Below are 13,102 nucleotides of genomic sequence, written 5' to 3' on the forward strand. Positions count from 1 at the left end.
GTAGAAATCCGTCGAGTAGGAAACGAGTTATTTATAGTTGAAATTTGGTTTCGTTTGAAACAGTAAAATTTTTAACTTCATATATTTCGAAAACTTCTCGATGGATTTTGTTTATATTTCACCTGTATATGGAGACATCTCATGTCTATAATTGTATAAAATATCCCTCGAGTAGGAATCGAGATATTTAGAGTTAAACTTAGGTTTCGTTACAAATAGTGAAATCTTTAACATCAAATATCTCGAAAACTACTCGATAGATTTTGTTTATATTTCACCTGTATATGGATAAATATCATGTCTATAATTGTATAAAATTTAGTAAAAATCCGTCGAGTAGGAAACGAGATATTTGTAGTTAAATATTGGATTCGTTTGAAACAGTGAAATCTTTAACATCAAATATCTCGAAAACTACTCGATAGATTTTGTTTATATTTGACCTGTATATGGAGACCTCTCATGTCTATAATTGTATAAAATTTAGTAAAAATCCCTCGAGTAGGAATCGAGATATTTAGAGTTAAATTTGGGTGTCGTTTGAAACAGTGAAATCTTTAACTTCATATATTTCGAAAACTACTCGATGAATTTTGTTTATATTTCACCTGTATATGTAGTCATCTTTTGTCTATAATTGTATAAAATATCCCTCGAGTAGGAATCGAGATATTTAGAGTTAAACTTAGGTTTCGTTACAAACAGTGAAATCTTTAACATCAAATATCTCGAAAACTACTCGATAGATTTTGTTTATATTTCACCTGTATATGGATACATCTCATTTCTATAATTGTTTAAAATTTAGTAAAAATCCGTCGAGTAGGAAACGAGATATTTATAGTTAAATATTGGTTTCGTTTGAAACAGAGAAATTTTCAACTTATCTGGGAATAGTCATTCATCTCGAAAAAAATAAATAAATAACAAATAAGTAAATAAACAAAAAGAAAAAAAACTAAACATTACACAATCTTATTATCTTTTATCGTTGCCAATTATTGATAAGTAAAATATTTTGATTAAAATTTCTTATATAATTAAATGGTAATTAAAGATTTTTTTTAAAAGTTTTTTCCTCTTTTGTAAAGCAACAAAAATTTTGAAAAATTATTGGCGTGATCTGTGAAAAAGTCTCTATATCATGAAGTGCATTATAACTATAATACTGGTTGCTTGCATTTTGGCTGGTAAGTCTCATGATGCTTTATCTTATGAATTTCTTTCTCTTAGTTTAAAATTGACCATTATTTAGACTAAAATAATCTTTTTCTATAGTCTTTTTATTTTTTCTTTCATTTTGCAATACAGTTTTATGTGAAAAAGTCCAGTAAAATTTTATATTTTTGAACCAAATACGTAACTATGTCGAATTCATTGGTTTTTATCTATTTACCTGAGTTAAGTACATAATTAAGCGTTAGATAATTGATTGATGTTTATGTATCTTGATGTTGTAGGTTAATTAAAATTTCTATCCTGTAAATATGTTTAATAGTAGAATTTAACTGGCAGGCCCTTAAGATTTGGAATTAAGAGTACACTTTTGATTAAACATTTTAATAACTTGTACGAGTGATTTACAATAGTAACTAAGGATATATTTATAATAAAATGTGATGTGACCAACACGGCTTCCTGTTACTCTCAAAAGTTCTTAACTCACAATTTTCTTTAAATAGAAATATTTTTATTTAATTCTTATCAACGTTTTAAAGTTTTTAAAACATTACACCAATAAAATCTAGCTGCTGACCATTAGGCTTTCCTCTTTTTCTAGGTGCTTCTTACAGCTCACTGACCGGTGAAGGACAGTGTTGTCTGCAAACGATAGAACATTGTCCGGAGGCAGGCAGTAAAAAGCTTCGGGCGCTAATAACCTCAGTTGTGGACGCGCCTTAAATCATTCAAAAAAAAAAACTGCGGCTGCGTCATGGACACGGCCGTGTGTTGTACGTGAAAACGTTAACGTAACGGGTTATATTTTTTATATAAAATATTTATGTATTTAGGATGAAACAATGTGTCTTCATAATCGACGATCGAACACAATCTATGCCTATACAGTCCGTTGTCGATGTAGAAGCGATTTCATCATCCACTTGCATAATTTCAACCGCCCCAGCCGTCGTTGATCCGCTTGGCCGCATTAATTCTTTTACGTTTCCGGGCACAGCTTGACTCGGTCATATGGTGTTTTATTATTACCATTCGATTGTTCTTGTGAAGCCCTTTCCAGCCGTATTCAATCTCTGTATTTGGTTTTGGCTTTTCGACGCGTATAGGCCGACATTATATATTTTTGATAATATATTTTTATTCTAACACCTTATTTTATTCACTGTCACTTACTTTACACTAATGTTTTTTATACAATCGATAGATTGTGACGACAGCTGTCGATTAAAACTTAAACGAACATCGTAGCTTCTCCGAGTCAAAAGTTATACTAATTGCAAATCTCGATACGCAGCAATGTGCGCGATGCGTCACAGTCCTCGCTTATCGTAATGAATTATTTGATCCTTTAGCTATCCAATGGTCTAATTTAATTTTGGATGTAACTATAATGCCAAACTGTATTCCCCGATTTTGTTACATTTGATTTTTTGGATTGCCTCCATATGATAGCAAATTTAAAGACGTATTCACGTCAAAAAATAATAAAAATTACACCAATACCTTTCACAAAAAGTACAAATGTGTATGCATATGTGTGTGTACAAAGTCTATGTGTAGGTAAGTTTGCGGGAAATCCTAAGAACCATTTTCGAGAAAATCTTCTCTCTTTCTCTCGAATAATCCATTGAGTAAAGATGAACTTGGGATTGAAGAATTTTCATTCTTGGAATAAAGAATAATGGACGCTTTTGAGAACAGCCAAACCATTGTCTTTCACAAATGTGCCCTTATAGTAATTATATACTAATTACTTATCAGAGAAAGTAACAACGTTGAAAAATGGCTACGGTTGTCGATCTGATGCCTAAGTAAGATAGATAAAGAACTAGTGATTGATACTTGAGGATTGGAAGAGTTTCTAGAAGAATTAATTAAATGGAATAAACTTCCCTTTTTTAGAATTTCCAGCTTTTAATTATACTTTCAGACTACCAGAAAATGATGACTCTCTCATAATTTTCCATGTTTGACAGGCTGCTTTTTGGGTATATGAGGGGGCACTATTTATATTTTAAGCCTAATAAAAAAAACAGTAATTTGTCATTGAAAATGACTTTATTGTTTTTCAAAATATTCTCCTTTATGATCTATACACTTCTGCATGCGTTCGAACCACTTATCAAAGCATTTTTTCCATTCCGCTTGAGACACCTCCAAATCATGGTTTTTGAATGCATCAACGGCTTCTTCTGCCGACGAAAATCATTGTCCACGTAATTTATTCTTGACGTTCGGAAACAAAAAGAAGTCATTTGGTGCCAAATCAGGACTGTAGGGCGTCATCACCCATTAATTCGATTTTTTGAGTGCTCAAATAGTCGGTTGTTAGACGAGATGTGTGACAGCTGGCATTGTCTTGATGAAGAATGATCCGACGGCGCTCGTTTTCCTTATTTCATCGAAGACTTCCGGCAAACAACTGGTTGTGTACCATTCAGAATTGACCGTTCTACGTTCCTCTAAAGGCACTCTTGCCACAAGACCAGTTTTTCTGAAAGAACAGGCGACCATTTGTTTCGAAGTGCTTCGAGCGCGAACAACTTTTGTTGGATTTGGTTCATCTTGAAACACCCATGCAGTCGACTGCTTTTTAGCTTCCGGCTCATACGCATATATCCATGATTCGTCACCTGTTACAATCTTATACACGTCTTTTGAAGCACCGCCATTGTATTTTTTAAGCATTTGTTTGCATCAATAGACACGTACATTTTTTTGAGATTTTGTCAGATTATGTGGGATCCAACGAGAACAAACCTTTTTCACGGAAAAAATGATCATGCAATATTTTATATATGCTGGTGAAACTAATGCCTAAGGTTGCCTCAATCTCACAGTATGTCACATGACGATCTTGCATTATTAGTTTTTGCACAGCATCAATGTTTTCTGACACAACAACTGATTTTGGACGACCTTCACGACTTTCGTCGGTGAGCGAACGACGATCACGATTGAATTCGTTACACCAGCGTGTCACAGTGGCAAAGGATGCCCCAGGGCTTTATCCCCAAAAGTGGAAGTAAGTTGATCGATGCACTCCTGTCTTGATAATCCACGTCGAAAGTCGTAATAAATCATTGCACGAAAATTTTCACGAGTTAATTCCATTTTTTTCGCTGACTGACACAATTTTCAAGTGACTGTAAACAACACAAATCGCGCTCAAATAACAAAACGTTCTGAAGAAGGTTATGGTCAAAAATGTCCAACTTTCAAGTGGAAACGTCAGGTAGCACCTGACAACACTCAGTGTTGCCAAGGCTCAAAATATAAGTGGTGCCCCTCGTATATATATATTTTTTTTAAAAGAGTATAAATAATTTTCAAAGTTTCCTTACTTTTGACGAAATATTTTTTTTAGCAGTAACTGCAAAGAAGCGATGCAAACCTGGTAAACGGTTTATGAGTGCTGACGGATGCAACTGGTGCGATTGTCTGGCTAATGGCAAGACTGCAATTTGCACTAAGAGGTATTGCCGGCCAAAAGTGAATAATTACTTACTTAAAACAATTAAAACAGGTTAGAGTAATTAACTTTTAAATTTATTATTTACATGCTTAAGTAATATGTTTAGATTAATCAGCCAATTTTTTTTAAAAAAAAATTATATGTGATTATTTCTAGATAAGACAGAAAAGATTTGCACACCAGGTAAACGATTCTTATCTGAAGATGGATGCAACTGGTGTGTGTGCAACAGAGATGGCAGCAATGCTGCATGCACTTTAATGTTATGCCCAGCAAAGCGTGATAGACTGTCCAAGTCTGAGAGTATGACATTATTTTTTTATTTTTTCGTGGTATTGCGAGCGTTTTCTATTTTTCGAAACTAAGTCTACACCAAAAAATGTTTATTGAAACCACCGAAATAAGGCCATAATCTAGACGTGATCTACAAGAAGGCATTGTAATTTAGGCTTGGTCCGTCTTCAAAACATAAGACTTTTTCTCCATTTATTCAGAACTCGTAAAATTTGATGAAAAATGTTTCAAAGAAAAAGGAATCATCTTGTCAAATTTAACAAATCTTTTAGGCATTTTTGAGAAAATAAAAAAAACAAAAAACTCGTGTTAATTTCATTGGTATTAACATGTTCACTTTAAAGGTACAATTTATAATAAAGAAAAAGATTTTGTCAAGCATTAAAACTGTTTGTTTTTTCAATCAAGAGGTAATACTACTTTTACAGGTTTCATTTACCCCCATTACGATCGCCCCTACAACTACCCAAGACCTCCATATAAAAAGTTTTGTATTCACTTATTTGGCTCGGTATAAAAATTTTCAATTAAAACATCAACTTTTTTTTTCATAGTTAATACACGCTAAAAAGCTACAAAAAATCTATACTTACTTACTCCATGGCTCTACAGCCCTTGTAGGGCCTTGGCCTCCTTCAACAATTCACTCCAAGCCGTTCTATCACTCGCTTTACTTCTCCATCCTCCCGCATTTAACTTGGAGAGGTCCTCCTCCATTTTGTTCAACCATCTTAGTCTTGGCCTTCTCCTGCCTCCGGGATACCCTTCATAGGCGATGCGAGGTGCTCTACCTTGGTCCAGTCTGTGGAGGTTCCCCAACCAGCATAGTCTTCTCAGCTTAATGCTCTTTACAATGTTCTCCTCTTTAAAAAGCTCCCTCAGCTCAGCATTTTTCCTACATCTATAAGTACCATTCTCCACCACCGGGCCATAAATCCTTCTCAATACCTTTCTCTCCCAGCAGTTCAGCGTACTTTCCATCCGCTGAGGTTAGCGTCCATGTTTCTGAGCCATATAATAGGACTGGTTTGATAAGGGTCTGGTAAATAGTGAGTTTAGCATTTCTCGGGATGTCCCTTTTTCGGAGGATCGGGCTTAATGTCCATAGGCACTTATTTGCAGCTGCAATCCGACTGGTTATGTCCTCCTTTACCTCGTTTTTTTGAAGTGAGGGTGGCACCCAAATACTTACAAGTTATTTACACCATTAAAAACGTGCTGAGCAACTTGTAGGCTGCCAAATCTTCTTGCTCTCCTAGTTGTCACCAAATATTTTGTCTTACCACAAAAAATGTATCCCATCCATAATTATGGATTTTCTTTACATATATGTTAACTTTTTAATTAATTACTTATACTTGCTGTATTTTAAAAATAAAATAGAGTGAAGGGGGTAAAAAACACACAAAAACATACACAAAAAGTAACATTTAACTCAGTTTATTATAAAAACAGGAGAGCTCGAAAAATATATAGGCATACATTTATATACTTACATCAAGGACCACTCAGATAGAACTGTCAATTCAAAACTCAATCCAGAAAAACCACAATATTAACTCAAGAACTCAATACTACAGTTAATTATAAAAGTGCTCTATATCAACTCGAACACGCAACTACGAGTACAGCTTAACACCTAAGACTTGTCAACAACTACACAACACCGTGTATCGTGTAACCTCATCTCCCAGGTTCTCCCTCGTGTATTTCCCAGTGCTGCCTCCGCCAATTTAATATTTTCATTTATTCCTTAACACATATTTAATTCTTGTTTTGTTAAATTCCTAATTAAATTGAGCAATATAAATAATTGTCTTTAATATAATGCAGATTGTAGATCTGTGAATTTTTAATTGAAATAATTTTTCATAGGGAAGCCTAGTTACACCGAGAAAGCGACCTTTAAATGAATTTTCTTAGAAAATGCTTTAAAAAAGCTATAGATCTACATCTAAATAATAAAATATATATTACTAAAAGACTTTTAAAGGAATTGAAAATCAATTCATCAAAATAATTTATGATTCAAAATAAAATAAAAACACTCGTTCTTGGATAAATACAAAGGCCAAATTTTTAAAACCTTGTTTTCGAACACAAAAAACCCTTGAAATTTTTCATTTAGAGAAAGCTCAATTTTGAAGAGATACAGGATTAAAATTCTCTTACTAGTATGAGAAAATACAAAAAAATGTCTTAATTATAATTGACAAAACTGCAACAATTGCCCCCCCCCCGCAAGAAAAAAGAAAATGTGTTAAAATCTGTTAACGAAATTGCAGTCACCTTGAATAACTGCCCTCCTGGGAAAAAATTTCTGGCCGAAGACGGATGCAGCTGGTGTATTTGCGGTCCTGAAGGAACTAGCCCTGTTTGTACCCTTACGCTGTGCCCACCAGAAAAGGTTTTTTACAAATATGCAGAAAAAATTAATCAAGGTAAATATTTGACACTTTTGTACCAAAAATAATATCTTTAAATGGAATAGAAAAAGGTTTTACTGACAAAATGTTTAATTATCAATTACAAATAGAATTAGTAATTGCAGTTATTAAAGTTATTTTAATTTTTTCAGAACCAGAATGAGATCTTGGATCAATTTATAGCAGGGTCATTCCATGTCAAATCAACACGGGGTCTGAACCTCACCATCTCGGATTTTCTTGAAATTTGGCACATGTCTACTATTGGTATAGACTTGGAAAAATATGAAATTTTACTGTGATATGTCAACTGGTTTATGAGTTACAGGGCTGTAAAGTTGCCAAAAATGGGCTGAAAAACAGGGAACCCCGTGTTTTTGAATTACTGTAGAAGCTTTCCTAATTGAGCCACAGACTTGGGATTGGTGTCATTTTATAGCATATATAATGCCCTTTCCTGTGATATGCGACACCATATGGGTTAGGATAAATAAAGTTTGTTAAATTTAAATTTAAAATTTTTTAAAAAGTACATATTTTAAAATTTTAAAATTAATTCCATGAATAGCTAGTAGTGTTATGAATCACTGGGCAAAATATTAATTTGGGACGACAATGGCTTCATTGTTAAAAAAATTTAAGACTAAAGCTCCAATCCAATTAATTCAACTCTGAATTCATGTTAATACAATATTGCTAATAATAATTCCACTAATAAGTCCAAAGTGAAACATACTGTTAAGTAATAGGATCTCTTTATTATTTTAAGCTTGAAAAGGCTTCATTTGTTTGACATGCATCACTTTCTAGTAGGCCATATGTAAGTTCTTCCAGTCAGAGTCACAGGATCAATTTTTATCAAAACATCCACTACTGAGACCCAAAGAATATCGGCATTTCTTGGATGCGAGATGATTTAGAGGGTCCAGCTGGATGAAGAAAAGGTACTTTTACTTCGTCAAGTTCTTCATTTTTCTCTAAAACATATCCAAACCACCAGTTTCTTTATAGACTACACTGATATAACCTGATATGTCGGCTAATTTTAGTTTATCAGGGAATTTTGAAACTTCCATTTCGCAAGCTTCTGAGTTCATAGAAAAGTTTTTAACCAATATTTTGGATTTAATTCAGGGAATGAAAGCATGGTATTGCTGTGTTCCTTTAATAGCCAATGCTTGAGCAAACCGATTTTTTAAAAAACACTCAGATTCAGCATAGTCTTCCTGGGTTAAATATGCAAAGTCTATGTTGGTGATGTTTTCTACTGCCCACTCAAAAAGTTGTAGTGAAGTTTAGATTTGATTTTCATAGGGTCGTTGCAAACTGGCACGAGCTGCCAGTCTCTTTACCGAACCCCCTACGCCATCACAAGGCCCTTTGCCGACTTAAACCACCTTTAAGAGGCTGTTATCTCAGCCAAAGAAGACTGTTCTTGAACAAAGATATTGAATTGAATTATTTTTGTATAATTTGATTAACTGCATAATTTCATTAAAATAATATATTATTTTCATATATATTAATATGAATAATTACTGTAATCATAATTATTAATTCTAAAAATGATTTCAAAATCAATATTTTAAATCTTAATAATTATTAATTATGATTCATTGATTCATTATTACTATTTTCAATTTATTTATTACTTTAATTTTATTAAAATATATTTTCCATGAAAAGGAGCTTTAGTCTTAAATTTTTTTAACAATGAAGCCATTGTCGTCCCAAATTAATATTTTGCCCAGTGATTCATAACACTACTATTCATGGAAATAATTTTAAAATTTTAAAATATGTACTTTTTAAAAAATTTAAAATTTAAATTTTAAATTTAACAAACTTTATTTATTCTAACCCATATGGTGTCGCATATCACAGGAAAGGGCATTATATATGCTATAAAATGACACCAATCCCAAGTCTGTAGCTCAATTAGGAAAGCTTCTACAGTAATTCAAAAACACGGGGTTCCCTGTTTTTCGGCCCATTTTTGGCAACTTTACAGCCCTGTAACTCATAAACCAGTTGACATATCACAGTAAAATTTCATATTTTTCCAAGTCTGTACCAATAGTACACATGTGCCAAATTTTAAGAAAATCCGAGATGGTGAGGTCAAAAATGGTCTTTTTTTGTGTTGATTTGACATGGAATGACTCAGCAAGGAATGGAAGTGGTGCTACTGCGCTGCTGGGAAAGACATTTACACTGGAAAATTCTGCAAAACTCGTTGCTTTACTTAGGAAAAATGTGAACAAAGAATTAGAAATAAAAACATAGAATCAACAGTCTTTATTTAATTGAAAGTCTCATTATTAACATTATTCATTCTTAAAAAAAAAAAGTTACAAGCAATAATCGCGCCTAAATCTAAAGGCGGGTTTTGGTGTAGTGGTTATGAAGTGTGGATTTGTTTTTGGGAAATCTGGTGCAGTAAGGTAGCTTTTGAATGGATAATGGGACAGAGGAAACGAAATAGCCAACAAAGTCAATCACGCTACACTTGCTAACTGTATGAGGGAGGTAACTGTGTTGTTTAAAATGTTGATGAAGTGTGGGACACATAAAGATAACAGAGTTGACAAAACTCTTAACTTCCAGAATATCCCACTTACTAGAATTAGATTATGAAATTTTCAATCCAAAGAAAACAGATGGCCTTTGACATATATACAACAGTACCCACCATCCTGCTCTATTTATACGCACCAATCGCTAATAACTTTTTAGGAAAGCAAAATTTTGAAAAAAGCCACGAAGTAAACTATATGTTTTTTTTAGTCTAGTTTTCAAATTTTCAACCCCCGATGCTGTATCTTTATTTTTGGCGGAGTTACGGCCAAAAAACCGATTAGGGTTTTATAAGGACCACTGGTTTTGACAATGATTATGAAAACTGCATAAAAAACTGTAAAAAATGACGTTAATTTCATTTTGATATACCTAATATTAGTCGAGATATTTAAGGTCAAAGTTACAATTTTATCTATGCGTGATCGGTTTTAAATATTAATTTTCCACCAGAAATACGCCGTTTTGGGGAGGTCCTCTGACTGCAAAAAAACATTATTTGTGACCAAAGAACAAAAATAATAATAATGGAAGATTTTAAAACATCTAGTGTAATGTAATGGTTGTGGGTGGATCAGGATAAATTTGTTTTATCATCAAATAAAAGCAATCATCACATCATTTTAATGTACCCTGTATGCGAGACCAGCTCTTGAGCTATGATTACAGTAAGAATATGTTACCAAGGATGGACGGGTGTTCAAGAGTGTGGATCTAGTGGTCAAGAGCGTGGCTTTGTAAGTGGGAGATATCCAGTTCGAATCCCGTATATGCAGTCATTGTTATTGCTTAAAAAATCATAATACTTTTTTAAATAAAATGTAGTCATACGCGGGATTCGAACTGAGGACCTCCCACTTACAAAGCCACGCTCTTGACCACTAAACCAACACCCTGGCAAGAGATTCCTACCGTAATGTTAGGTCAAGGAGTCTTGCATACTGGTGCATTAAAATGATGTGATGATTGCTTTTATTTGATGATAAAACAAATGTATCCTGATTCACCCAAAACCATAACATTACTCTACTACATTCTTTAAAATCTTCGATTTTTCTTATTTTTGTTCTTTGCGTCACAAATAACATTTTTTACAGTCAGAGGACCTCCCAAAACGTGTATTTCTAGGGGAAAATGAATTTCGAAAACCGATCATGAATAAGATAAAATTGTAACTTTGATCTTAAATATCTCAACAAATATTAGGGATATCAAAACGGGGTTAACGTCATTTTTCACAATTTTTTATGTAGTTTTTGTAATCATTGTTAAAACCAGTGGTCCTTATGAAACCCCAAATAGGTTTTTGGCCGTAACTCCGCCAAAAATGAAGATACAGCATCAGGAGTAGAAAATTTGAAAACTAGACCGAAAAAAACATATAGCTTACTTTGTGGGTTTTTTCGAAATTTCGCTTTCCTAAAAAGTTATTAGCGATTGGTGCGTTTTAAATGGATCACCCTGTATAAACGCCGCCCTCGGACATCTGACGTACAAATTGAAAAGCATACTACTTTCTTACCGATTAACTAACTATAAATCGAAAACTGAACACCATTCGAACAATATTCACAAATAACGGTTACAATAATATCGTTAAATCTAAACTAAGTGCAAACTAACATTGCCAAAACTTACATCTGAAACTAAGTAACCTGTCCCAGAAAGCAGGCCACAACGCAGGAGTTTAGGATCAACAAAAGACAAAGAACTTCAACCCTTAAATATTAATGAAACGGTATACTAAATCCTTCTTCCCTCACTTTTCGTTTCTAGAATGCGCCAAGAAATGTTTTAAGTCTCTTGAGTCCATAGGAAATCATAGGTAAAATGTCAATAATAAACTGAACTGGGAAGTGTTTTACTATATTTAATGATCAATTCATCAACTGAACGGGCAAAGTAACTAGCAATAAAATAAAATATATGCAATAGCCAGAAATAAAAATAATTAATAGTTAATAAAATTTAAAAATAAATCTATTTTTCACCAAAAAAAAAAGAAAACAAAGTTTGATTAAAGCAAATCATCAATAACTTTTACATCAAAAAAGATTCTGAGGAAAAATTAATATTAACAGTTTTCAGACAAAATTTGAAAAAGCCATCTGCTTGTTATACCTCCGACTGAACAACGCCTGGGCAGGCCATGCGAGTGCAATCTGCAACCACTCCTTTCTCTGAACAAATACACTTGTTGCATCCGTCTCCTGCATCTAGTGTGACACCAGGGGCGCATCGTTTTACTAAAATAAAATTTAAAATATTCAATTATTTTCCTGATCTTCAGCTTCCCAATTTTTCGTACTACAGGGAAAATATATAACAATAATTTATTGAAAATTTAGGATACTTTATTCCGTAGTCGAAAGGAATCCTAAAACTAGGCCATGACGTCACTGGCCACTAAAGTAAGAAGAGTAGAAGTGATTTACTGAAAGCGATGTTTTTTCAAGAAGATGAATTCAGGTTAAGAATATTAGGTCAATATATGAGGATAATGGCATAAAGGGAATAGTTACCATAAAGCTAAAAGTAATATATTCTCTTATGGCGTATGGATCTGAGAAAATGCTCGGAACTGTCGACAAGGATCTTCAAATAAGTCACAGGAATTTTTGTGACATTGTAGAAAGGGGTATTTGACGTTGTTTGTCTGCATAGATTTGAGTTAATATCCTCTAATTTTCCTGATTTTTTATTTTAAGAATAAATATTACATTGGCAGTGTGGTCGACTTTATTAAAGTAAAAAGTAATAGCCTATTTTTCAGGCGTGCTTCAATGCCCAATTACCAAATAAGTGACCAGGGTGCGAGCGGAATCACATACTTTACTGTTACCATTTTTTTCCTTACTAGTACAAATAAAAGTAGAGACTTGTGACTCCCTTTTACAAATCCACACTTCATAAAGCATTCCACCACTAGATTTTGCCATTGCAAGGTTGTAAACAAAGGAGAGATATTTCTCAGCTGGGCTTCAATTTGACTATTGCGTCTAAGCTAAATTCTGAGATGCCTATCAGATAGTTTTGGAGGCTGCTTTGAACACCAGGCTAACATAATATTTTCTGTGACATTGCTCAACGCTGGACATTGTTCGCCTATTTACTTACTTGACAATAGCCTCTTGACAATAGCAATTCTTTT

General features: G+C 33.4%; 1 protein-coding gene across 2 annotated transcripts; it reads left to right on the forward strand.

Annotated features, from left to right (window-relative positions):
* The first annotated feature begins 1,035 nt into the window (after nucleotides 1-1,035).
* LOC141454909 (U-reduvitoxin-Pr21-like) lies at nucleotides 1,036-9,666 on the forward strand. 2 transcript variants are annotated; one of them, XM_074129606.1, is made up of 5 exons: nucleotides 1,036-1,190; nucleotides 4,547-4,705; nucleotides 4,811-4,957; nucleotides 7,234-7,389; nucleotides 7,527-9,666. In XM_074129606.1, the coding sequence occupies exons 1-5, from the start codon at nucleotides 1,145-1,147 to the stop codon at nucleotides 7,535-7,537; spliced, it is 519 nt and encodes a 172-aa protein (XP_073985707.1). In that variant the 5' UTR covers nucleotides 1,036-1,144; the 3' UTR covers nucleotides 7,538-9,666. The 2 variants fall into 2 exon arrangements, with proteins under 2 accessions (XP_073985707.1, XP_073985708.1); XM_074129607.1 differs by having other exon boundaries at nucleotides 1,037-1,190; nucleotides 4,550-4,705.
* Nucleotides 9,667-13,102: the final 3,436 nt, after the last annotated feature.

The sequence above is a fragment of the Rhodnius prolixus genome, unplaced genomic scaffold (genome assembly GCF_049639745.1).
Source record: "Rhodnius prolixus isolate KJV_2025 unplaced genomic scaffold, Rpr scaffold_15, whole genome shotgun sequence".
In the NCBI taxonomy this organism is placed as follows: Eukaryota; Metazoa; Arthropoda; class Insecta; order Hemiptera; family Reduviidae; genus Rhodnius; species Rhodnius prolixus.

Bases quoted from the DNA above. Each gene is read 5' to 3' on its own strand.
- LOC141454909 (XM_074129606.1), top strand. From the start codon at position 1,145: ATGAAGTGCATTATAACTATAATACTGGTTGCTTGCATTTTGGCTG. The intron at 1,191-4,546 runs GTAAGTCTCATG...TATTTTTTTTAG, and splicing joins GGTTGCTTGCATTTTGGCTG to CAGTAACTGCAAAGAAGCGA. The intron at 4,706-4,810 runs GTTAGAGTAATT...GATTATTTCTAG, and splicing joins ACTTAAAACAATTAAAACAG to ATAAGACAGAAAAGATTTGC.